The sequence below is a fragment of the Dasypus novemcinctus genome, chromosome 13, assembly GCF_030445035.2.
Source record: "Dasypus novemcinctus isolate mDasNov1 chromosome 13, mDasNov1.1.hap2, whole genome shotgun sequence".
NCBI classification, from domain to species: Eukaryota; Metazoa; Chordata; class Mammalia; order Cingulata; family Dasypodidae; genus Dasypus; species Dasypus novemcinctus.
Genome location: NC_080685.1, coordinates 88,107,484 through 88,133,423, shown reverse-complemented (window position 1 = coordinate 88,133,423; position 25,940 = coordinate 88,107,484). Strand labels below are relative to the sequence as shown.

Genomic DNA, 25,940 nt, shown 5'->3' with positions numbered 1-25,940 from the left:
TGTTGCGTCATCTTGTTGTGTCAGCTCTCCGTGTGGGCAGCACCATTCCTGGGCAGGCTGCACTTTCTTTCACGCTGGGCGGCTCTCCTTACAGGGCCCACTCCTTGCGCGTGGGGCTCCCCTACACGGGGGACACCCTGCGTGTACTCCTTGCACACATCAGCACTGCACGTGGGCCAGCTCCACATGGGTCAAGGAGGCCCGGGGTTTGAACCACGGACCTCCCATGTGGTAGACGGACGCCCTAACCACTGGGCCAAGTCTGCTACCTATAGTTAGGTTTTTGATACACTTGAGTTATTTTTTTTTTCTTTTGCATATAGATAGTCACTTTTCCCAGGACCAATTAATTGTTGAAGAGACTATGCTTTTCTAATTGAGTGGACTTAGCATACTTGTTGAAAATCAGTTGGCCATAGATGTGAGGTTTTTTTTTCTGAACTCTCCATTCGATTGCATTGAGCTATATGTCTGTCCTTGTGCTGGTACCATCTGTTTTGATTACTGTGGCTTTGTAGTAACTTTTACAATTGGGAAGTGTGAGCCCTTCAGTTTTGTTTTCTTTTTCAAGATGGCTTTGGCTATTTGGAGCCCCTTACTCTTCCATATACATTTGATAATTGGATTTTCCATTTCTGCAAAGAAGGATGTTGAAATTTTTATTGTGATTATGTTGAATCTGTAAATTGTTTGGGGTTGACTGATATCAGAACAATATTTAGTCTTCCAATTCATGGACACAGAAGGTTCTTCCCTTTATTTCAGTCTTTGATTTCTTTTAGGAATGTCTTGTAGTTTTCTGTGTATGAGTCCTATACAACCTTGATTAGATTTATTCCTAGATATTTGATTCTTTTAGTTGCACTTGTAAATGGAATTTTTTTTCCTTGAATTCCTCTTCAGATTGTTTAATACTGATTTTGGGATGTTGATTTTTTACTCTGCCACTTTACTGAATTCATTTATTAGCTCTGGAAGCTTTGTTGTGGATTTTGCAGGATTTTCCATATATAGGATCGTGTCATCTGCAAAGAGAGAAAATTTTATTTGTCCCTTTCCGATTTAGATGTCTTTACTTCTTTTTCTTGCCTAATTACTCTAGAACTTTCAATAGTGTTGAGAAACTGTGGTGAGAATAGGCATCCTTCTCCTGTTTCTGATCAAATGTTTTTCCTGTGTCAGTTGAGGTGATTGTGTGGGGTTTCCCCATTCTGTTAATATGGCATACTAATACTAACTGGTTTTCTTACATTGAACCACTCTTGCGTAACTGGGCTAAATCCCACTCGATCATGATGTATAATTCTTTTAATGTACTGTTGGATTTGGTTTCCTTAGTGTTTTGTTGAGGACTTTAGACTATATTCATAAGGTATATTGGTCTGTAGTTTTCTTGTTGTATGTTTATCTGGTTTTGGTATTAGGATGGTGCTACTGGCCTCATAAACAGGCTATCTTTTCAGTTTTTTGGAAGAGTTTGAGCAGGATTAGAGTTTAATTCTTGGAATATTTGGTAAAATTTACCAGTAAAGCCTTATGGTTCAGCACTTTTCTTTGTTTGGAGTTTTTTAAATAATTGGTTCAATCTCTACTTTTTATTGGTCTGTTGAGATCTTCCATTTCTTCTTGAGTCAGTGTAGGTACTTTGTGTGTTTCTCAGAATTTATCTAGGTTATTTGATATTTTAGCATACAGTTGCTCGTAGTTTGACTAAAGGGTGTCACTTTTCAAATAAACAATTCTTGATTTTTTAATTATATTTTTCTTTATTTTATTTAACTCCATTCTAATCTTTGTTATTTCCTTCCTTCTGCTTGCTTTGTGTTTATTTGCTTTCTTTTTTCGAGATCTTCCAGTTTGGAGGTTAGGTCTCTGATTTGAGATCTCTTTAATTGTTTAATATAAGCATTTAGAGCTATAAATTTTCTTCTCAGCACTGCCTTTACTGCATCCTATAAGTTTTGGTATGTTGTGTTTTCATTTTCATTTGCCTCGAGAAATTTCCTAATTTCCCTTGTGATGTCTTCTTTGGCCCATTGGTTGTTTCTTTTTTTTTTTAATTTTAGTTGTTTTTCTTTTTTAAGATACTTAGATTACGTAAATGTTACATAAAAAATATAGAGGATTCCCACATGCCCTGACCCTACATCTCCCACACTTTCCCACATTAACAACATCCATCATTAGTGTGGTACATTATTGCAATTGATGAACACATTTTGGAGCATTGCCACTAAGCATGGATTATAGTTTACATTGTAGTTTACACTCTCTCCACCCAATTCTTTAGATTATGGCAAGATAAGTAATTGCCTGTATCTGTCATTGCACTGTCATTTGGGACTGTTCCCAGGTCCTAAGAGTGTATTGTTTAATTGCACATATTTGTGATTTTTCCAATTCTCCCTGTGTTACTGATATCTAGCTTCTTTCAATTGCAGTCAGAGAAGATACATTATATGATTTCAATATTTTTTAATTCATTAAGACTTGTTTTATGACCTAAGATATTATCTATCCTAGAGAACAATTCTTGTGCACTCAAGAAGAATGTGTATTCTGTTGTTGGGTAAAGTGTTCTATATATGTTTGTTAGATCTATTTGGTTTACAGTAGAGTAATTATTCTTCTGTCTAGATGTTCTATCCATTGTTAAAAGTGGTTTTTGCAAATCTCCTACTATTAAAATAGATCCATCTATTTCTTCCTTCAAATCTGTTAGTATTTGCTTCATATATTTTGAGGGCTCTGCCTTTAAGTACATATATATTTATAACTGTTGCATCTTCTTGTTGAATTACCCCTTATGAGTATATTGTGACCTTCTTTGTTCCTCATAACAGTTTTTGGCATAACTTTTTTATCTGATATTTGTATAGCTACCCCAACTCTCCGTTGGTTACTGTTTGCTTGGTATATTTTTTTCCATCCTTTTACTTATAACCTACTTAAGTTTTTCAATTGAAGTTGTCTTCCAAATACCATAGTTGAGTCATGCTTTTTTATCCATTCTACCAATCTCTACCCTTTTTGGAAAGTTTAATTCATTTATATTTGAAGTAACTATTGATAATACCGGAATTTCTTCTGCCATTTTGCTCTTTGGTCTTTATTAATCTTATTCCTTTTTTAATCCCCCAATTCTTTTGTTAATGCCTACTTTCATATTTATTTAGTTTTTGTAGTGTACCATTTTGAGTCCCTTCTCATTTCTTTCTGTTTATGCTTTTCATATATTTTCTTTGTGGTTACCATGAGCCTAAAATTGAATATCCTAAATCTGTAACAGTCACCTTTGATTTGATACCAACTTAATTTGAATAGCATACACTAAGTTTCTACCCCTCCATCACCCCACCTTTTTGTTGTATTTGTTACAAATTATTTATTCATACATTGTATGTCTGAAACTATAGATTTACCATTACTTTTTATGCATTTTCATTTTAAAACCAGTAAGAAGCAAAAAGTGGAGTTACATACCAAAAAAATACGATGATACTGGCATTTATAATTACCCATATGGTTACCTAACCAGAGGTGTTTATTCCTTTATCCTGCTTTGATCCAGTGTCTAATGTCCTTTCCTTTTAGTCTGAAGAACTCCCTTTAGCATTGTTTGTAGGTCAGGTTTAGGGTTGACAAACTCCCTCTACTTTTGTTTATCTGGGAATGTCTTAATCTCACCCTCATTTTTGAAAGACAGTCTAGCTGGATATAAAATTCATGGTTGGCAGTTGTTTTCTTCTGGCACTTCAAATATTTTCCCACTGCCTCCTTGCTTCCATGGTTTCTGATGCTAAATCAGCATCTAATCTTATTGAGACTCCCTTGTACATGACATTTTGCTTCTCACAGCTTTCAGAACTCTTCTTGTCCTTGGCATTTGACAGTTTGACTACTATGTGTCTGGGCATGGTTCTTTTCAAGTTTATTCTGTTTGGCATTCATTGGGTTCTTGAATGTGGATATTCATGTCTTTCCTTAGTTAGGGGATTCTTTTGCCAGTATTTCTTTGAATAGTCCTTCTTTCCTCTCCATCTGGGACTCCCATCCTACATATATCGATGTGTTTGCTGATGTCCCACAGGTCTCTTAGGCTCATTCACTTTTATAAAATTTTTTAATTTTTGCTCCTTAGCCTGAAAAATTTCAGTTGCCTTATCTTTGAGTTCATTGATTCTTTCTTCTGCCAGCTACATTATGCTATTAAAACCCTGGGAATTTTTCATTTCTGTAGTGTGGTTTGTAACCCTAGTATTTCTGTTTGTTTACATTTTAAAATTTATCTATTTATTGAGACTCTCATATTGTTCGTTCATCATTTTCCTGGTTCCCTTTAGTTTTTTCTCTGTTTTCCTATATTTCCTTGAATATATTGAAGGGTTGTGTTTTTGGTTTTTGTTTTTTTAAGTCTTTTTCTGATATGCCTAAAGTCTGGTGTTTTTATTGATGGTTTCTAGATTTTTATCTTTTCCTTTGAAAGCACCATCACTCCTGTTTCTTTTTTTCTTTTTTCCTAATCTTTTGTTGTACACTGAACATTTTAATATTTAAAAGTGTAGTACCCATATGGAATCTAAGCCCTCACTTGACATAGATGTGCAATGGACACAACCAATCCAATGTCCACAGAGAAAATGTGGAATGGGTGTGGGAACGGTAGCCATGGTGGCTGCTGGGTGTGGGGAACGGGAGGAAGAGATGAGATGTGGAGGCGTTTTCGGGACGTGGAGTTGTCCTGGATAGTGCTTCACGGACAATTACGGGACATTATAGATCCCCCCAGGGCCCACTGGATGGAACGTGAGAGAGTCTGGGCTATGATGTGGACCATTGACTATGGGGTGCAGTGATGCTCAGAGATGAACTTACCAGGTGCAATGGATGTGTCATTATGATGGGAGAGAGTGTTGCTGTGGGGGGAGTGGGGGGCGGGGGCGGTGGGGTTGAATGGGACCTCATATTTTTCATAATGTAATTTTAAAAAATAAATAAATAAATAATTTTTTTTGAAAAAAAGTGTTAACTCTGGGATTTAGTCCTTGAGCTGCCTGTTCCTTAAGTTTGTATATAGCTAGTGATATGATAAAGGCTTCCCTGATTGCCTGGAACTAACAAGCAAAGCAATACAAAAAACACCTTTGATAGTCTTTGCAACTTTGGCTTGTGATTGTTCATGGCCTTAGAAATTTCCACATTTAGAATAATTTCAGTGTCCCCTCTACTCCCTATGAAAAAGACTTTCTCCCTCTCCTGGGTGCTCTATTACTTAGAACAGGTAATCATTTGCCTTACACCACTTTGACTTAATTGCTTCTTATACTGCTTTAGCCTGCAGGGGATATTCTGGGAGGGCATAGTTGAGATTCCCAGTTCAGTCTTTCAGGCTGCCACCTAATACATTGGCATGGGCGTCCAGGTACCACAGTAGACATATAGGGGTTACTCTGTTCTCTCCTCAGGGCCAGAGTTCTGAGAAAGGCGGCTCTGCCAGTTTTTGCTAGTTGTTCTAAGATTCTGTGGAGTAACAATACCCTGGAGCATCTTATGCCACCATCTTGATTGACTCCTTTTTGTGTGTTTTTTGAATGCTGGAATGAAAAAAGGAGGGAGTGACAGTCCAGTATAATAGAAAGTACAGGGAATCTTGTAGTGATATGTGGTTTTAAGGAACATGAACTCTGGAGCCCAGACCACATGGGTACAGATCCCAGTTTACTACTTACTAAGTATATTTACTTGGACGAGACACTCTGTGTGCTTCAGTTTTCTCATCTGTAAAACCAGAATCATAATAGCACCTTCCTCCAATGTTGTTATAAGGATTAAATTGAGTAATTTATATAAAAGGCTTAGAACAGTTCTTGGCACATAATAAGTGCTGTATGTGTTAACTGTTATTTTAGTAAACAGACAGAGATTAAAATCACAGCTCCATCAGTGACTGATTGTATGACCTTGGGCAGGATAGCAGCATATCTGAGCCTATGCGTCTACCTTTAAAATAATGCCACTTAGGTCTTATCTCACTGGATTGTTGAGGGGATTAAATGAGATAATATATATATATAAGAAGCCTAACGTTATAGCTGGCACATAATAAGTACTCAGATGTTAATTCCCTTCCCATTTCCTATCCTCCTTGTTTCATTATCCCAAGAGGCTAGATATAATGTGTAAAAGCATTTTGTATAAATAAAAATTTTTAATTGAAAAATATAAAATAAAAATTAAAAAGTTTTTAAAAAAGCATTTTGTAGTTTATAAATCACTCTGTATGTATGGGATGGTATTTTTTTTTGTCTCCCCTTCCCCCTTCCCATCCCAGTTGTCTGTTCTCTGTGTCCATTTGCTGCGTGTTCTTCTTTCTGTCCGCAGCGCGGGAATCTGTGTTTCTTTTTGTTGCGTCATCTTGCTGTGTCAGCTCTCCTTGTGTGCAGCGCCATTCCTGGACAGGCTGCACTTTCTTTTGTGCTGGGCAGCTCTCCTTATGGGGCATATTCCTTGCGCGTGGGGCTCCCCTATGCGGGGGGCACCCCTGCATGGGGCGGCACTCCTTGCACGCATCAGCACTGCACATGGGCCAGCTCCACATGGGTCAAGGAGGTCCAGGGTTTGAACTGCGGACCTCCCATGTGGTAGATGGACACCCTATCCACTGGGCCAAGTCCTCTTCCTGTGGGATGGTATTTTGTTTTTACTATTTCCTATTCTTTCTCTTTTCTGACTGGAGAGTCATGCATGCTAATGTGTTAATTGATAATAAGGCTGTTCACTAATAGATTTAAGTGAAATCATAATTTATCCCCTTCAGTTTTTTCCCCCTTCAGTTTTTAATGGTTTAAGTACTATATGTTCAATATAGAAAATTTAGAAATACAAATAAGCAAAAAATAAATAAATGAAAGTCACCCATAATCCTATACCCAAAAATATCTGTATTTTTTTTAAGGGAGCTCTTAGAGAAGGCATAGTAGATAGTACTATTCTGTTAGTTTCTGCATGATGACAAAATGTGATCCCTGACTCACACTATAGAAAAACTACCTATGGAAAATTATGTAAATTTTAGAAGAAAACATGGGGAAATACTTGTATAACTTCTTTTTAAACTAAGAAAATCCAGAAATTTACAAGATTAATTGACTACATCAATTTTTTAAATTGATGGCAAAAGACATGGACTGAGAAAATATATTCAATATGTATGACAAAGGTTAACATTACTAATATGAAATGAACATGTAAATCAATAAGAAAAAGACAACCGAATAGAAGATTGGGAAAAGAGATGTATAGGTAGCACACAGAAAAGGTGTAAGGTAAGTGACCCATAAACATTTAAAAATTTGCTTCATTTAGCATGTCAGAGATGAAGATTTTAAAAGATATTTATTAAAGATTAAAATGTGTATACCCTTTGTCTCCCACTTCTTGGAATCCATACTATAAAAATGAACACTGTTATTTAAGGATATATATGTAAGAGTATTTACTGTAAATTGTTAGTGATAGCAGAAGAAAAAAGGATACAACCTGAATTCCTTTTGAAGAGGAATGAATGGTTGACTGGATTATAGTATATTCCATTTTATAGAATATTATTATGTAGGTATTAAGAGCCTTGTGGCTGCACCCCAGTCAGGCAGCTCAGACACGGCTGCATCCTAGTGGACAGGAGAAGCGGCAGCAGTCTAGAGCCCGCATCACAGCTTCGGGCCACAGAAGGGCTGGGCAAGCCAGAGTGCGGGGACCTGGCCCAGGCTCGATGGGCAGGTCAGCACGTGGCTGAGGACATGGTATACTGAAAAGGCACCCGAACAAGAGAAATCAGAGGGAAGCTTGAAACCATCAAGTTATAGAGACCATGTAAAAGGGACCAAAACAATAAAGGAAAGAAAGTCGATCAGCATTTCTTCCTAAACCTGCCTTAGAAATAATAGCAGGTCTTAATCAGGAGATACACATCATGAAGAAATTACTGAGAATTTCAATCCCATTTTAACTATCAAAGAGGACACTTAACCATGGTTTGTTGCTGAAAGTATGTGAAAAATTAATCTTTAGGGAGAAACTCCCATTCTTGAAATGGTGTCGGATAGTCCTTCACCCAGCACATATGAACAGTATGTTGCTATGAGGACATTCATCATAAATGACTGAAGTGGAGGCTGTGGTCACCACCTTTGCATCCTCAGCAACAGCTGGGAGCTGGAATGCTGTCCCAGACATCCAGAGTTAAGTTACTCCAAGTGGAATCTCAGAAACACCCCTTAAACTGCAGGCCCTAAGCATGAAGGAAGATGTAAAAGAGCAAGTGGAAGGAACAACACAAGACCAATCTGAAAACCCCAAAAAGGAAGAAAATAAAGGCTTATATCCTATCAAGTGCTGAATTTGTGCAAGTCAAAAGGCTTAGTGGTTCTGTTTTCCTGAAACTTTTGATCTGGTAGTAACTGTGGTAACATTGTAGCAATGTGTGTGTTAGATGATTTTGTTAGTGATGTTACTACTCACTTGAATTACCACCATTATGTCCATTGTAGGCTATTAAAAGGCAGGTTACTTCCAAATTGCACCCAAGAAAAAGGTAAAGAATGTATGATCACTTCAATACAAATCATTGTCTTGAAACCCAACCAAATCCATTGTTCTCTTTAGGATTAAATATGATCCATAGGTATTTTTAATTCCATTCTTATGGCAGTAGGTAAACCATTTCTTGGGAAGTTTAAATCAAACACCATTAATTTAGAAATTTATTGGAATTTATAGGAAATTAGGTATATGGTGAGAAGAATAGTAAAGAATCACATGCATTAAGAAAAAAATCAGGGAAGTGGATTTTGCCCGGTGGTTAGGGCGTCCGTCTACCACATGGGAGGTCCACGGTTCAAACCCCGGGCCTCCTTGACCTGTGTGGAGCTGGCCCACGCGCAGTGCTGATGTGCATAAGGAGTGCCCTGCCACGCAGGGGTGTCCCTGTTAAGGGGAGCGCCACGCACAAGGAGTGCGCCTCATAAGGAGAGCCGCCCAGCGCGAAAGAAAGTGCAGCCTGCCCAGGAATGGCACCCCACACACGGAGAGCTGACACAGTAAGATGACGCAACAAAAAGAAACACAGATTCCCATGCCGCTGACAACAACAGAAGCAGACAAAGAAGAACACGCAGCAAATAGACACAGAGAACAGACAACTGGGGCAGGGTGAGGGGTGGGAATAAATAAATAAATAAATCTTAAAAAAAAAATCACATGGGGGAAGCAATATGGATCAACTGATAGAGCGTCCGCCTACTATATGGAGGGTCCAGGGTTCGATACCCAGGACCTCCTGACCCATGTGGTTAGCTGGCCCACACGCAGTGCTGCTGAGCGCAAGGAGTGCTGTGCCATGCAAGGGTGTCCCCCATGTAGGGGTGCCCCACGCACAAGGAGTACACCCCACAAGGAGAGCCACCCGCACAAAAAAAGTGCAGCCCCGCCCAGGAGTGGTGCTGCACACATGGAGAGCTGACGCAGCAAGATGATGCAATAAAAAAAGCAACACAGTTTCCCAGCACCACATGACAAGTATGTAAGTGGACACAGCGAAAGGACACAGCAGACATCAGGTGAAAAAGGGAGAGAAATAAATCTTAAAAAAAAAAACACACATAGATAGAGTATGTGTTTTTAATAAAAAATGAACCAGTTTTTTTCCCCAAACCTTAAGAAGATTTGGAGAAAAAAAAAAGACTTGGAAAGGTTCATGTTTTGACACATGAACATCTCTGGGCTGTTTTTGTCTCATAATTTTCTTCCAGTCTATGCATACTGTGATTTTTCATGTAGACCCTTAAAATGAAACATTTGTGACAAATTGTTTATATCGAACATACTTATTAAATGAATTTTACTTAAAAAAAAAAACAAGCCTCAAGTCACATATACATAGCTTGGTAGACAGACTGATTGACTCAGATATACTTAGGGGCGGGGAGGGAGTCATTTTTTAGAAAAGAGGCAAAAAACTATTTATGTGCATTTGTTTCTAAGAGCATAACAAAGGTATTCAAGGATCCATACTAAATCTTCAGCAAGGTTAATTATTAATGTTTAAGTTATATACCTCTATTATCATAAGCATGGGATTACTTTTGTTTAAAATATTACATATAATTTTATATTTCATTTTTAAAATGTATATATAAACATCATATGAACCTGGCACTAAAGAGATAAGACTTAGCATCACTTTGTCAGTGTCTTAAGAATTAGATTGTTCCTACCATTATGTCCTCTACCCATCACTATTCATAGATGTTACTAAATCAGCTACCAGGATAATGACTCTTCGTATACAGCATAAGAAAAGTAAATCTTGGTTTTGGGGAACAGATGTAGCTCAAGTGGTTGACTGCCTATTTGCCATGTTACAAGGTCCTGGTTCAATCCCCAGTACCTCCAAAAATAAAAATAATACATAATAAAATATAAATTATGAAAATAAAGGATTTAGAATATTACATAAACTTAGTTGACAAAGCAGTTTGAGAGGATCAATTCCAGTCTTGAAAGAAGTTCCACTGTGGGTAAAACTTTATCAAACAGCGTCACGTGCAACAGAGAAATCTCTCATGAAAGGAAGAGTCAATCGATGTGGCAGACCTCATTGTTGTCTTATTTTAAGAAATTGCCACAGCCACCCCAGCCTGCAGCAATCAACATCAAGGCAAGACCCTCCACCAGCAAAAAGATTACAATCCGCTGAAAGGCCCAGATGATGGTTAGCATTTTTTAGCAAAGTATTTTTAAATGAAAAAAATAATAATTAAAAACCAAGTAAAAATAGCATGCCAAGTAAAGTTTGAGGATTTTGTTTTTAGTTGGTAATCTTACCCTCTGTTCTCTCCCAGAGGATATAATGGAAATTGCTATTCCTAATTTGTAGTTCCCTTTCCTGAACTAGACATCAATGCAAATGCCAGTGTAGCCCTCTGAACCCTGTTAGTTGCAGTCCTGCAGTCTCTCTGCTCTAATGCCCTAACAGCACGCCATAGCGCACACACATTCCTCCCCCTGAAAAAAGTAATGACCATGGCACTGCCAAGATGGCTTACTGCACTTTTTTAAGATCTATTTTATTTATTCAGCTCCCTTTCCTTCCCCCCGGTGTTGGTACACTGTCTGTTTTCTGTGTCTGTTCATTGTGTGCTCATTTTCTTTTTTAGGAGGAACAGAGAACCGAACCCAGGAACTCCCATGTGGGAGGGAGGTACCCAATAGTTGGAGTCACCTCCACTCCCTGCTTGTTGTGCCTTTCATTGTGTTTCCTTGTTGTGTCTCTTTGTTACATCATCTCATTGCATCATCTTGTTGCATCAGCTTGCTATGCCATCATGTCATGTTAGCTCACTGTCGTGCTGGTCTTTTTTAGGCGGCACCAGGAACCGAATGTGGGACCTCCCATGATAGGCAGGTGCCCAACTCTTTGAGCCACATCCGCTTCCCAGTAATATTTAACAACAATTAAATGTACCTTTAACAACAGTTAAATGATTGTAGTAATGGTGAACTGCCAATTCAAGAAAAATGCCGCTTAAAAGCAGTAGAATCTCTTACTCTCCTGGCTGGACCCTCCCCCATCCTTCACTGCCTTCACCACCACTGCCACCACCCTCACCACCACCACCACTCACATGGATTTCTGGTCTTAGCTCCAAAGGAACCATAGTAACAATTTTGCATAGACTCGGAGCATGTATTTCTGACTCAGTCCATCTAGTGGTGGCCTAAGGGACTCACCATCCCAGAACTTGGCCTGCCTATGAAAGGCAGTTCTCAGAACTCTCATACAGAACGCTACAGGAGAGCAGACAAATTGTGCTGCCTGAGGCAAGGCATTGCTGACTATTGGACATAAAGTTTAGTGGCAGGACCATAAGGAAACAGCTACCTAGGAAACAGAAATATTTGTATCCATGTAAATGGAGAAATTGCTAAGGCTGCATGCACATGTCCAAGGGAAGACACATGCACAGAAAGGACCAGGGAGGCCCCTATGCTTGGGCCTGGGCTATTCTTCAGACAGATAAGCTCTGAAGGAGAGCACTCATACAGATAACAGATCAATCTACAAAAATTGGATAAGGAGTATGTTTTGTTTTGTTTTTGTCTTAGTTAGCTCCTGGCATTCAAGGAACGCTTGAGTTTGGTCATAACAGTAGCTGGATAAAAGCTTTAGGGGAAAAAAATCTTTAAGGAGTATATGCCTCAGAGCCTAAATTCCAGCAATAACACATTAAAATATCAGAATATCCAGGGTTCAACAAAAGGTTACAAAACATACAAAGAAACAGGAAGCCCTGGCCCAGGCAAAGAAGAAGGTGAAATCATTAGAAACCATCGGTGAGAAGTATCAGACCTGAAACATTCCAAAGACTTGGTCTTAAATATGGGCAAATAATTAAAGGAAGTAAGAAAAATGAAATAGGAACACAAAGAGAATATCAATAGAGAGATGGAAATTATGAGAAGGAACCAAACAGAGCTAAAGACCATAGTAACAGAAATTAAAAATTCCTTGGAGTGAGTGGATATGGCTCAAGTGGTTGAGCACCCACTTCCCACCTGGAAGGTACTGGGTTTGGCTCCCAGTGCCTTGTAAAAAAAAAAAAAAAAAGACAATAAGTAAAACAAATGTAAAAAGGGAAGCCGATGTGGTTCAATGATTGAGCGCCAGCTTCCCACATAGAAGGTCCTGGGTTCAATCCCCAGCCCCAGTACCTTAAAAAAAAATTTTCCTTGGAGGGTTTCAACAGCATATTGAGCTGGCAGAAGAATCAGTGAATTTGAAGATAAGACAACTGAAATCATCCAGTCTAAGGAGCAGAAAGAAGAAAGAATGAAGAAAAGTGAACAGAGCCTGAGGAACTTGTGGGACACCAGCACACATAGCAATATATGCATTGTGGGAATCCCAGAAGAAAAAGAGGAAAGGACTGAAAGCATATTCAAAGAAACAGCAGTTGAAAATTTCCCAAATTTAACTAGACATGAATATACATATCTAAGATGTTCAGCAAACTCCAAATAGGATATACTCAAATAGACCCTCACCATGCCATGTTATAATGAAACTCTTGGATGCCAAAGATAAAAATTATAAAAGCCACTAGAAAGAAGGAACATGCTGCGTACAAGGGAATCTCAGTAAGATTAAGTGCTGATTTCTCATTGGAAACCATGGAGGTAAGAAGGCTGTAGGAAGATATTTAAAGTGCTGAAAGCAAAAAATTGCCAACCAAGAATTTTATATCTGACAAAACTATCTTTCAAGAATGAGGGGGGAATTAAGACATTCCTGGATATACAAAAGCTGAGGGTCTTTTTCACCACTACATCAGTGGAGATGATAAAGGGAGTTCAGGATGTTGAAAGGAAGTGAAAGACAACTGACTGAACCCCGTGAAGAAAGATCTCTAGTAAAGACAATGACATGGGTAAATACAAATACTATTGTACTTTTGATTTGTATTTCCACTTTTTACTTCCTACAGGATCTTAAAAAGGCAAAAGCATAAAATGTTATGATAAATCAGTGGTTTTGGACTTATAATGTATAAATTTGTAGTCTGTGACAAGAACTACATAAAGGTGGGGGGACTGAAGGGTAAAAGAACATAATTTATTATGCTATTGAAGTTAAGTTGGTATCAAAGCAAATGAGATTGTTACAGAGTTTGAATGTTAAATTTAAGGCCTGTGGTAACTATAAAGAAAATATTAGAGAATGTGCAAATTAGTAGAGGCAGAAAGTAGAATACTGGTTACCAGGGTTAGGGAGCAGGGGCAGTGGGGAGTTAAAGCAAAATGAATGTAGGATTTCTGTTTGGGATGAAGGGAAAGTTCCAGTAGTGGGTGGGGGTGAAAGTACTATAACATTGTAAGTCTGATTAACCCCACTAAAAGGTATGCTTGGGAGAGATATATATGTTTCCATGGTTAAAAGAAAAAGCTAAACTAAAGAGATAATGACAATTAAATGCAATATATGATGCTGGATAGGATCTAAAAATGGAAGAGAAAAGGCTCAAAAGGACATTATTGGTACATAAGAAAAAATTGGAATATAGAAGGTAAGCTTTATATCAATGTTAAGTTTCTTGAACTTGGTAACTACACTTAAAGTGATTGTCTAAGTGTATATATCCTTGTTTGTAGGAGATGTACATGTTCAAGGAGTTAATACAGCCTGTTCTCAAATGTTCAGAAGAAAGAACATTTGGCAAAGGTAGCAAAATGTTAAAATTGGTGGGTCTGGGTAACTGGAGAGAACTGGGGAAAATAATGAAAGGAGTCATTCATGGCAAAAAAAAAAAAAATTGGGAACCCAGTGGTCTCAAACCACACTTAGAGTCATAAAGTCCACAAGAGGCTCATACGTACATCTCTGTCCATGTTCTCTTATGGATATATCAGTTACCAGAATGTTTGCTGAATAATTTTTAGCCAACCGTGAGTACTGTCAGTTCTCAATTTCACTGCATGATTTAAAAACTTACTATCTGCTTCTATACCCCTATCCTTCAAAAGCTGCCTAAATGGAACCCTATAATAAAGAAAGAAGTCCACCCCATCCCCCTTCCCCAGTTTATTTTCTGGGAATTACATAAAGCAACAAAATTGCAGCCGAAATCAAGGAAAATTTTAAAATGTGCAAGCATAGACAATAACTCAGTTGCTACAGAGTATTTTCATTCTCTTATCCATATTAATAACATCTACTAGCATCATATTCATCCACAAGAAGAAATGTATTTGGATAGGATTACTCTTATCCTCTCTGTTCAAGTCAGAGGAAGAGAACAGGTCAGGTAAGAAGAGGTAAATAAGTAGGGGAGGATAGGGCATCTGCCTATGGATAGGCGTCTGCCTACCACATGGGAGGTCCAAGGTTCAAACCCAGGGCCTCCTGACCCACATGGAGCTGGCCCACGTGCAATGCTCATGCATGCAAGGAGTGCCCTGCCATGCAGGGGTGTCCCCCGTATAGGGGAGCCCCACACGCATGGAGTGCACCCCATAAAGAGAGCCACCCAGCACGAAAAAAGTGCAGCTCCACACACACAGACAGCTGACACAGCGAGATAACGCAACAAAAAGAGACACAGATTCTGGGTGCTGCTGACAAGAATACAAGTGGACACTGAAGAACACACAGCGAATGGACACACAGAGCAGGCAACTGGGGGGGTGTGTGTGGAGAGAAATAAATGTTAAAAACATAAATCTTTAAAAAACAAAAATAGGGGAACAGTTCTGCAAAGGAAAAAACAAGTCACATGTGACCTCTCCCAGCTTGAAGGACTTTTATGGATACATGAAGTCAATGTAATAGGAAAAGACCCTTGGCCAAAGGCTTTGCTTTCTTTAGAAGGAGCTGACTGCTGAGACTTACTTCCTGTCCCACCTTGGAGAAAAATCCATTTACTTTATTTGGCAAGTGTAGGAGACAGATACCCTCTTAAAAGGTGAGGTTAAACATTTTTTATGTGTTGGATATATATATTATTTAGAAAATTCACATATTTGAAATTTTAAATTATATATATTTCAAATATATATAAAAACAGGATAATGTAATACCCATCACCCACTTTCAGCAATTATCAACACATGGCCTGACTTGTTTGATCTGTTCTAAAGCAAATCCCTGACAGATTTTAATTTCATCTATGTATACTTCAGAATGTATCTCTATAAGATAAGGAACCTTTTCTAACATCTCCAAAATACCATTATCCATCTTTTTAAAGGAACTCTAATCCCAATTTTTTTTAAAGATTTATTTATTTATTTCTCTTCCCCTCCCACCCACCCCAGTTGTCTGTTCTCTGTGTCTGTTTGCTGTGTCTTCTTTGTCCGCTTCTGTTGTTGTCAGCGGCACAGGAATCTGTGTTTCTTTTTGTTGCATCATCTTGTGTCAGCTCTCCGTGTGGGAGGTGCCATTTCTGGGCAGGCTGCTCTTTCTTTGGCACTGGGCCACTCTCCTTACGGGGCGCACTCCTTGTGCGTGGGGCTCCCCTATGTGGGGGACACCCCTACGTGGCACGGCACTCCTTGTGCGCATCAGCACTGCGCATGGGCCAGCTCCACACTGGTCAAGGAGGCCTGGGGTTTGAACCGCGGACCTCCCATGTGGTAGACGGATGCCCTAACCACTGGGCCAAGTCTGCCACCCATTTCTAAGCCTTTCAATCCACAGGTTCCGCCTCCTGCTTTGGCTTTTTCCTTGTAGTTTATTTGTTGAAGAAACCATGTTGTGTGACCTATAGAATTTCCATATTTTGGATTTTGCTATTTCATCACAGCAGTAACATTTAACATTTCCTCTAACCCCTGAATTTCCTGTAAACTGGTGGTTAGATTAGAGGCTTAATAAGAATCAGGTTAACTTTTTGGAAAGAATACTACTTTGGTGGTGGTGGATTTATATTACCTATTCCATTACATCAGGAAGTACAGGGGGGCGGACTTGGCCCAGTGGTTAGGGCGTCCATCTACCACATGGGAGGTCCGCGGTTCAAACCCCGGGCCTCCTTGACCCGTGTGGAGCTGGCCCATGCGCAGTGCGGATGCGCACAAGGAGTGCCGTGCCACGCAGGGGTGTCCCCGTGTAGGGGAGCCCCACGTGCAAGGAGTGCGCCCCATAAGGAGAGCCGCCCAGCGCCAAAGAAAGTACAGCCTGCCTAAGAATGGCACTGCCCACACGGAGAAATGACACAAGATGACGCAACAAAAAGAAACACAGATTCCCATGCCGCTGACAACAACAAAAGCGGACAAAGAAGACGTGGCAAATAGACACAGAGAAGAGGCAACCGGGGTTGGGGGGGAAGGGGAGAGAAATAAATAAATAAATCTTTTTTTTTAAAAAAAGGAAGTATACAATATCTGGTTACCTATCCATTATAAAGTAGTATGTTTATCTTTTTTATTTATGTTATAATTGTCAGATCCATTACTTCATTAGGGGATCTGTGTTTCTTAGAAGCTTCAGGGTGTTACATTTGCTCTTTTAAGTCCTGTTTACATTTAAGATCATTTTAGGGAGCAGATGTGGCTCAAGCAATTGAGTGCCCTCCTCCCACATGGGAGGTCCCGGGTTCATTTCCTGGTGCCTCCTAAAGAACACAAACAAACAATGAGCAGACAGCTAGCAAAACAAGAAGAAAAAAACAAGCAGACAAGGAGGAAAAACGAAAAATGAGCAGGGAGCTGATGTGGCTCGAGCAGTTGAGTACCCACCTCCCACATGGGAGGTCCTGGATTCAGTTCTCAGTGCCTCCTAAAAAAAGAAAAAATGGGAAAAAAAACAACAACAACAGACAGACAAGCGTAAATAATGAGCAAAAAAAAAAATGAGCAAACAAATGAGGGCGCTATCTCAGGGAGGCAGGGAGTGGGGGGGAATTAAAAAAGTGTGTAAAAAAAATCACCTTAGTCTCCTAAATACTCTCCTAGAGATTTAATTGTCTAAAATGCTCCAGCTAACAATTGTCTTCATAAGTTCTAATAGAGCAAATGCCAAAGAGGTTTCCTCAGAGGGAATTTGCTCTTTGGAAAGAGACAAAGTAGGGGACATTTTATTAGAATAAGATTGTTATCTGTGTGAAGAGGAGGATATAAAAAACTGTCAAAAAAGCTTCTTTGGGAAAATGGTAGCAAAAAGACTTTCTCTTGCATAGCCTAGTCTGTGTTTACTTGGCAGTTTTGATGAATTGGCAAGGAACATGGTCATGAAGTTGGCTAAATTGGAAAATTAAAGTTCGCAAAGAAGAGATTTTGAAAATCTATAACTCGATGTGAAATGGGTGTAGCTCAGTGCTTAAGCATGTGTTTCACAAGTATGAGGTCCTGGGTTCAATCTCCACTACCTCCTAAAAAGAAAAAAAAAAATCTATCGCTTGATTCTTTTTTTTTCCCAATCAGCACTTGTAAATTTTTATTTGTATAATAATGTTTACATTTGCATAACATTTTATATACTTACTCTTCCATACAATTTTTATAGTGGGTACGGACCTTATGGGGTGAGAACAACATGCAAGATATTTAAAATCCAAGGTCAAATTGCAGCCCAATTTGATCTTGTCTTTTATTTATGTATTCTTTTTACTATACTGCCAATGGAAGAACATACTTATCACTTGATTCTTGATTCCTAAGTCTTCAACCCTCAACTTTAGAGAAAAGTGTAAAAGAATGTTCTTTCTCCATTGCAAAACCACTCCCAATTTGATTTTCACAATTTGAGAAGGGCAGAAAACTGTTTGCCTCCCACCTGCACATAGGACCTCAGTTATGTCAGCTAGAGTCATCTAGATGGGTTGAAATGGTATAGTGGTATGTTCACTTTGTCTTCTGGAGCTTTCATGCCCAGAAATTTAAATTTCAGATATTCATATTCTCAAGAGCAAGAGCATCAAGAAGAAATATTTTTCTGTTATGTAGCCTTACAATATATCTCCTATTTCAGATTGCTTCTCTGGCCACATAAAATAAGATATCCTAGAGCTGTCTCCTTGTGAGGGGTTATTCAGTCAGGGATGATGTAGTAACTTATCTTTTCCTCCCTTTGTCCACAGGAGCCAATGAAGTGCTTCTGGTAGTTGGGGGCTTTGGAAGTCAGCAGTCTCCCATTGATGTGGTAGAGAAATATGATCCCAAAACTCAGGAGTGGAGCTTTTTGCCAGTAAGTAATGGTGGAACCATTTGTAGGCAGCCAGCTTAAATGTCGTCACTCCCTGCTTCTAGGTCATAGTTATTCCACCCCTAACAGTAGAAAGCCTGGTAACAGCACAGTGTTCCTTATAACAGTGCCTTGCACACAGTAGGTACCCAATAAACAGATTTGACTTCAGATTTGTGAATGGCACTGTGTTAGATTAAACTCAGCTAGTCACCAGTATTTTGGCACCTTCCTAGCTAGTCTGTATAACTTCCAGCATGCTCCATTGGTCATGCTGTATTAAATTGAACTCAGTATTTTGTGTTAAATTCAACTACTGTTCAGTTGAACTCAGAAGTTTGGAACTTTCTTCCTGAGTACATCTGTTTCAATGCTGAATGAATAATAATTATTTTGAGAAATACAGAAATATTTTAATCAATCCCTCTGCCTTTTAGAGTCTTCAGAATTCTGACCCTTTGATTAGAAATGTAGGAATACTTTTATACATTATGGAAGGGTGTCAGTCTCTTAGTCCAGTAACATATAGAATAGAAAAGAGCCAGATAATTGATAATGGAAAAACAATAAATCCTTGGAAGCCTTGGAAAGAGGCAAATGTGCAGAAGACTTGCATCTCTAAGAGTACCACAACAAGTAAGACGGTATTCGTTCAGTAGGTAGATAGCCAAAGGCCACTTGAGATACCTATAGGATGGTTCGTGGTGACAAAGCAGCAGAGAGGTCTGTGGATAAAAACAGAAAGGAGAGAAAAAGATTAGGCCCAAAGCTTATCTGACTTAAATGCTCTTTACCTCTTCTTTCTAAAATTCACAGAGCATCACTCGAAAGAGACGATATGTAGCCTCAGTGTCCCTACATGACCGGATCTACGTAATTGGTGGCTATGATGGCCGTTCTCGCCTTAGTTCAGTGGAATGTCTAGACTACACAGCAGATGAGGATGGAGTCTGGTATTCTGTGGCCCCTATGAATGTTCGACGAGGCCTAGCTGGAGCTACCACCCTGGGAGGTAGGCTTGTTTGTACAGGGCACTGTTTCCATTTTGCTCTGACTGGGTCAAGGTTCATACTTCTCCTGCTGTCTGGCAAAAGCAGAAAATGTGGAAGATAACACATATGGTCAACTATTACTTTTTGCTTTCAGAAATATAGTGTTAACAAAGTTATTCAGTATTCATGGGTTTTTCAGTGCTCACTATATAAAGTTGGTAAATCAAGTTCCCATGCAATAGGTGGGAAAATGGCACTAGTTGTATTTTTGCAAACTCTAGTCTTCAGATTATTCAGATAAGAAGTCCTTCTTATCCCATTCTTTTTAAATGTCTTAACTGTGCCATCTTTCTTATTTATAAAATTTAATTGACTTACCACATAAAAACACTTTGTTTTTGCTCCCAGACACTTGAAGAACCTGAGAGGAATTTGTAGAGAAGAGAGTTATTAGAAATCTCTCATTCTCTAATAGTCTGTGATTTGTTCATCCTGGACAGATATGATCTATGTATCTGGAGGCTTTGATGGAAGCAGGCGTCACACCAGTATGGAGCGATATGACCCAAACATTGACCAGTGGAGCATGCTGGGAGATATGCAGACAGCCCGGGAAGGTGCCGGCCTTGTGGTGGCCAGTGGAGTGATCTACTGTCTTGGTATTCAGCCTGGGAGACAGGGATGGAAGAAAACTATGAGTAACAGACCTTTCATCTTTGTATCAGAATTAAGTCCATAGACTTTCTTCAACTAAAACCCTGGTCTAGGCCAATACGTTTTCTATTAACTGGGATTATCTTTTTTATAGACAGAAAATAGAGCACTCATATTTCTCTTTATTGGAATTTTTGTGGAAGAACTAAAATCAAAAGAATTAATGGAAGCATTCAGGGAAAGCACTCTGGGAATGGGCATGGGGACTTAACATTCTTTCTGTCTTTCAGGAGGATATGATGGCTTAAATATATTAAATTCAGTTGAGAAGTATGATCCACATACAGGACACTGGACTAATGTTACGCCAATGGCCACCAAGCGCTCTGGTAAGACCAGTCCGATCTGATGGTGGGGAACAGTAGACAGTGCTGTCAAATCTTTACATATATAGTAATAAACACAGGACAACAGTATCAATAAATCTGAGTTATATTTCCTCCTTCACTGTAGGCTTAATGTAAAAAGTCAGATTCTATCTTCCTCTTTGCTTCTGTTTTCTCTGAGTAATATTGAGGATAAAGACAATTTAAACTTTCAACTAGATTATAAATTTGAGGGCAAAAGCCTTCTGATTTTATTAATTTTTTACATCCTTATTCCTTCCCTACGTTCCATAATATCTAGTACAATTTATACATGTAGTACATGTTAAATAAATGTTGAGTAATGTCTTTAATTCATTTTTTTGGGAACAGAAGAATAGTTACTTACCTTCACAGTAGAGTAGCTTGAAATATATGAAAAGAGAAAACACTGTGCTGTTTCAGCTTACTTCCTCTGGGTAAAATTTGTATAAAACCATGTTCACAACTCTTGCTTTCTTTCTGCCTTTATTGCCTTCTTTTTCTCACATCCTTCTTTTCTTCTAATTGAAGAGGGTTAGGCTCCAAATCAATGAAGATGAAGAAGACAACCATTTCAATTTTTGTTTCCTCATTTCATGTTAGCCAGAGGGCTTACAGCTGTGCTTACCAGTGCTGGACTAGATATTCTAGGCCTTTCTGGCCCCGGTCTGCATTCTTCTTCTAGAGTGCAGCTAGGCATCAGTGACCATGTTTTGTTTCTAGAATTCAGATCCTAGGCTTAGTATTTATTTGCTATACCCTCTCTTCCCCCAGGTGCAGGAGTAGCCCTGCTAAATGACCATATTTATGTGGTGGGGGGATTTGATGGTACAGCCCACCTTTCTTCTGTTGAAGCATATAACATTCGTACAGACTCCTGGACAACTGTCACTAGTATGACCACCCCACGATGCTATGTAGGGGCTACAGTGCTTCGGGGGAGACTCTATGCAATTGCAGGGTAAGTTAGAAACTATAGAGTCATCATGCTTTCAGGACAAGAGTCTATGTGGTCCAATCCTCATTATTTGAATGGAGACAGGGTTTGGGTGGTGGGAGGAACAATCCCCAGTGGCAACCTGATGAAGGACTTGTATGGAAAAGAAGAGAAAACTCAATTCCTTCTTTTGCTTCTTTCCCACGCAGATATGATGGGAATTCTCTGCTGAGTAGCATTGAATGCTATGACCCCATCATCGACAGCTGGGAAGTAGTGACATCCATGGGAACTCAGCGCTGTGATGCCGGTGTATGTGTTCTCCGAGAGAAGTGACTGTTGTTGGAATGCCATCCAAAGCTAGTGACCATTTCAAGGGACAGTTTTTGAGAGAATCAAGGATCCTTTCCAGAATGTCTATGTCTTACTGTGTGCACAGGGTGATTACAAGCACCGGTGCAGTGATGATTGTACTTATTTGACACTCTCCCCGCGCTGATAATTGTCCCTGAGAAGGGTGGGTAACTGACACTCAAGGAAAGAGGATGCACACTGAATGGATATGAGAGACCATGATCATCCCTCCTGCATGGGGAGTACTTCGTCTTGTCATTGACACTTACCATGTGTTTGGGATATATATATATCTATATATATAGTGTGCCTCATATATTGCAGAGAACTACTAGATGTGTGCAGTATTCAGCTTAGATAATTGGAAGGATACCAACTTGAGTACGCTTGGAAAAAACCCAAGCATTTTTTTTCCCCAGGAACAAATAAATGTCTTTTCTACAGATAGTTAGGGACAATGCAGTTCCATTCTGGAGGGAAAAATAGAGCCCTGTCAGAGCCTTGGGAGGTCATTGGAGAGAGATTCATCTGACACTCCCTTGAAGGGGACTGGGTTGGTATATCAGCACAGAGGATACAGTAAGTAAATTTAATTTGATGGAATTTGAGTGACCCTAGAAACCACTGAAGTATAGCCTGGAAGACTGAGAAAAGTATATTTTTGAAGGATCTTTATTTCCTCAAGGTCTTTCTAAAGTAGAATGTTGCATCTCTTGTCACTGGACACTGTCCAAAAGAATAACAGAGTGAACAAATATTGGGATGAAAGAAATTTGCAAAAATTTAGGGGTTCAGTATGCCTGGGGATAAACTAGAAGTACCTCTGATTTTACTATCGTCTTTTCCCCTACCAGGCCTCATATAGCCATGGCAAGGTTTGCCTTGAGTGGGTGAGAGACTTTGTTGAATCAACTACTACTACACTATTACACTCCCACACTATTTATTTTGGGGTGGGGTGAGGTAACAGCAGCCTAGTATTTCAGCTACCTGATTACTACCCCGTTCTTTTAAGGGCATATCTCTGCTAAGGAGTGGTTTTTACTGCTGTTGTTTGGTACATTTAGTCCTTTTCCTCCTATAAGTTTCCCTTACCTGTCCTGTCAGTGGACTTTATTCTTCCCAGTATAGACCAATCAAAGACAACCAAATCTCTTTTGTTAGTTGCAGTACCTCTGCTATCGCCATTTCTGAGCTATCATCCAAGGCTCCTCTGTGTTATGGAGTGAAATTTTTGCTTTATGGGTACTGGAAGTGTGGGAATGTGATGATCTAAATAAGGATGCACTTTCCATTTGCTCTGAAATTCCATTTTTCCCCTTTCCCCAAGTTGTATTCATCTACAGAGTTAATTTCCTTTGTATTTTTTTAAGAAAATATTAAAAATCACCTGTCTCAAATGCCTTTAGGGGAGTTTGTGGCTAACCAGCACTGCCATCACCAGACATCTTGGGGGAAAGGGGATAGGGATCAAATGTACATCCCATCTCTTCATCTGTTTCACTGTCAACTAGCTCTGCTGTCTTTCTCTGTTAGACACAGGGTAAGAGGAGAACACTTTACCACCATGGAGATCCTCATCAGTAAGATGTTTACCTGAACTTGCCATTTTCATTGGTCCCTCTCAAACTTGGAGTTTACCTGAAAATCAACAGGAAGAAAGGGGCAATATTGAACTAATTTAGTACCCATTTAAATTTTAGGATTTTGGTCACTCACAGTCCTTTTTCTGTTTGCTTCAGTTTATGGTTGGTGAGATGCAGAAGGCCTGCAAAACTGCAAAAATCCTGGTATTGCCAGAGCAAAGGAAAGGGAAAACCAAAAGGGGAAGTTATTTTCACTGAAGAAGATTGTTAACACTTTGATCCATGTTCTTTAGCAGATAGATTGTGCCTGCTGGTTAAACGACAGCGTATGGAACATGTGGTTCATCATATCTCAGGAAGTGATCCAGGGAAGTTTGAATGGGAGGCAGAGAAATGGTTGGGTCAAGAAATGATGACTCCTAGGTTGTCTATATTGTCGACTTCCCTTCTTAGTTTAGACCATAATCCCTAAACATTATATGACAGCCACAACTGAAAATTCTGCAGAAGAATCAGCATATTGAAACTCATTGCTTCCTTTCCACTCTTTCCCCAGTCTTACCTTCTTGCATATGCTACTAGATAGTTGAGGCCTTTGTCTCTTGACTGGACTCATGGAGTGATAGCCTCCTGATATCTTTACCTCTAGTTTTTTTCCTTTCTTCAATCTAGCCTCTCCATTTTGTCATATTATCTTTCCAAAGCACAGGTGGGATCATTACAGTACCAAGCATACAGATGATTTCAGTTAATGTTGAACAGTTGTTTCTGGCCTAAAAATCCAAAGACCCCATTGACCATATTATAAAATTCAAATTACTTAGCATGACACAAGGCATATGGTGATTGGGCCCAATCTCCCTTTCTGATCTTACCTCACTCCACCCCCAGGCATAATGTGCTCCAACCACAAGGTCTACTAACCATTCCTAAATTTGTTCTCACCCTTGTTCACATATTATTCTATTCTGTCTGAAATACCCTTGCTTTCCTGATAAAAATCCTAGTCACCTTTTAATGCCTAATTCAAATATCACTGGGTACAATCTTTTCTAATTCTGTAATCCACTTTTCCATTTGTTTAATCACAGTGTCATTGGGTTTAGGTCTGTATGCATGTTTAGACTTCTCAGGTCTTAGCATAATGTCTGGCATATAGTTATTAAATGTAATGAAGGACAAAGAGGAAGAATAACTGTAGAGGGGGGAAGTGGGGAGATTAGGGATTACTTAGATCGCTTAGTTCTTTTTCTCATTCTCCTTCACCTGCCCATTTCAGGAAACCCAAGACATGTTAAAATAGAACTAATAAGCTGGAGATCTAAAGAAGTCTAATCAAATGGAAGTATAGTGTAATGATTAAGAGCAGTGGCTTAAGAGTAGGGCTGGGGAAAGTGGCTGTGGCTCTATCAGTTGAGCTTCCATCTACCATATGGGAGACCGTGGGTTCACGTCCCAGGGCCTCCTTGTGAAGGCAAGCTGGCCCACATGCTGTGGTGAGCTGACACAGCAAGATGATGCAACAAAGGGAGACAAGCAGACACAGAAAAATGCACAGTGAATGGACATAGAGAAAAGATAGCAAAACAAGCCACAAGGGAGGGCAAATCTTTTCTTAAAAAAAAAAAGTAGGGCCGGAATCTTTGGACCTTGGAAAGTAAACTTTCTGATCTTTACCTTCTTTATTGTTCACTGGGGGATAAGATTGCCAACCCCATAAGGTAATTGTGACTTACTAAGTGAGCTTCTAAAGTGCTTCAAGGGAAGCGAATGTGACTCAAGCAGTTGGATGCCCACCTACCACATGGGCGGTCCCGGTTCAGTTCCCAGTGCCTCCTAAAGAAGATGAGCAAGACAGTGAGCTGCGAAGTAGATACTTAAGCAGTTGGCTCCTGTCTACCATATAGGAGGTCCAGGGTTCAATGCCCAGGGCCTCCTGGTGAAGGCAAGCTGGCCCATGGGGAGTGCTGGCCTGTACAGGCTACTGCCCTGCACACAAGTGCTGGCCCACGCAGAGAGCTGATGCAGCAAGATGACGCAACAAAGAGACACAGGAGAGACAATAAGAGATGCAGCAAATCAGGGAGCTGAGGTGGTGCAAGAGAATGATCCCTCTCCCCCATTCCAGAAGGTCCCAGGATCGGTTCCCAGAGCTGCCTAATGAGAATACAAGCAGACACAGAAGAACACAGTGAATGGACACAGAGAGCAGACAATGGGGAGGGGGAGTTAATAAATAAAGGTGGCAAGCTGGCATGATGGGCTGGTGCA

The 25,940-nt window shown here is 39.6% G+C and overlaps 1 protein-coding gene across 2 annotated transcripts in view; it reads left to right on the top strand.

Moving 5' to 3' along the window:
• Window positions 1-23,483, top strand: part of KLHL12 (kelch like family member 12) — a 46,345-nt gene extending 22,862 nt beyond the window's left edge. For both annotated transcript variants that reach the window (XM_058274976.1, XM_004481904.4), the window contains exons 7-12: window positions 18,636-18,742; window positions 19,556-19,751; window positions 20,232-20,390; window positions 20,676-20,774; window positions 21,567-21,753; window positions 21,939-23,483. In XM_058274976.1, coding sequence (XP_058130959.1) covers window positions 18,636-18,742; window positions 19,556-19,751; window positions 20,232-20,390; window positions 20,676-20,774; window positions 21,567-21,753; window positions 21,939-22,065 — 875 coding nt within the window. In that variant the 3' untranslated portion in view covers window positions 22,066-23,483. The remainder of the gene's footprint in view (window positions 1-18,635; window positions 18,743-19,555; window positions 19,752-20,231; window positions 20,391-20,675; window positions 20,775-21,566; window positions 21,754-21,938) is intronic.
• Window positions 23,484-25,940: the final 2,457 nt, after the last annotated feature.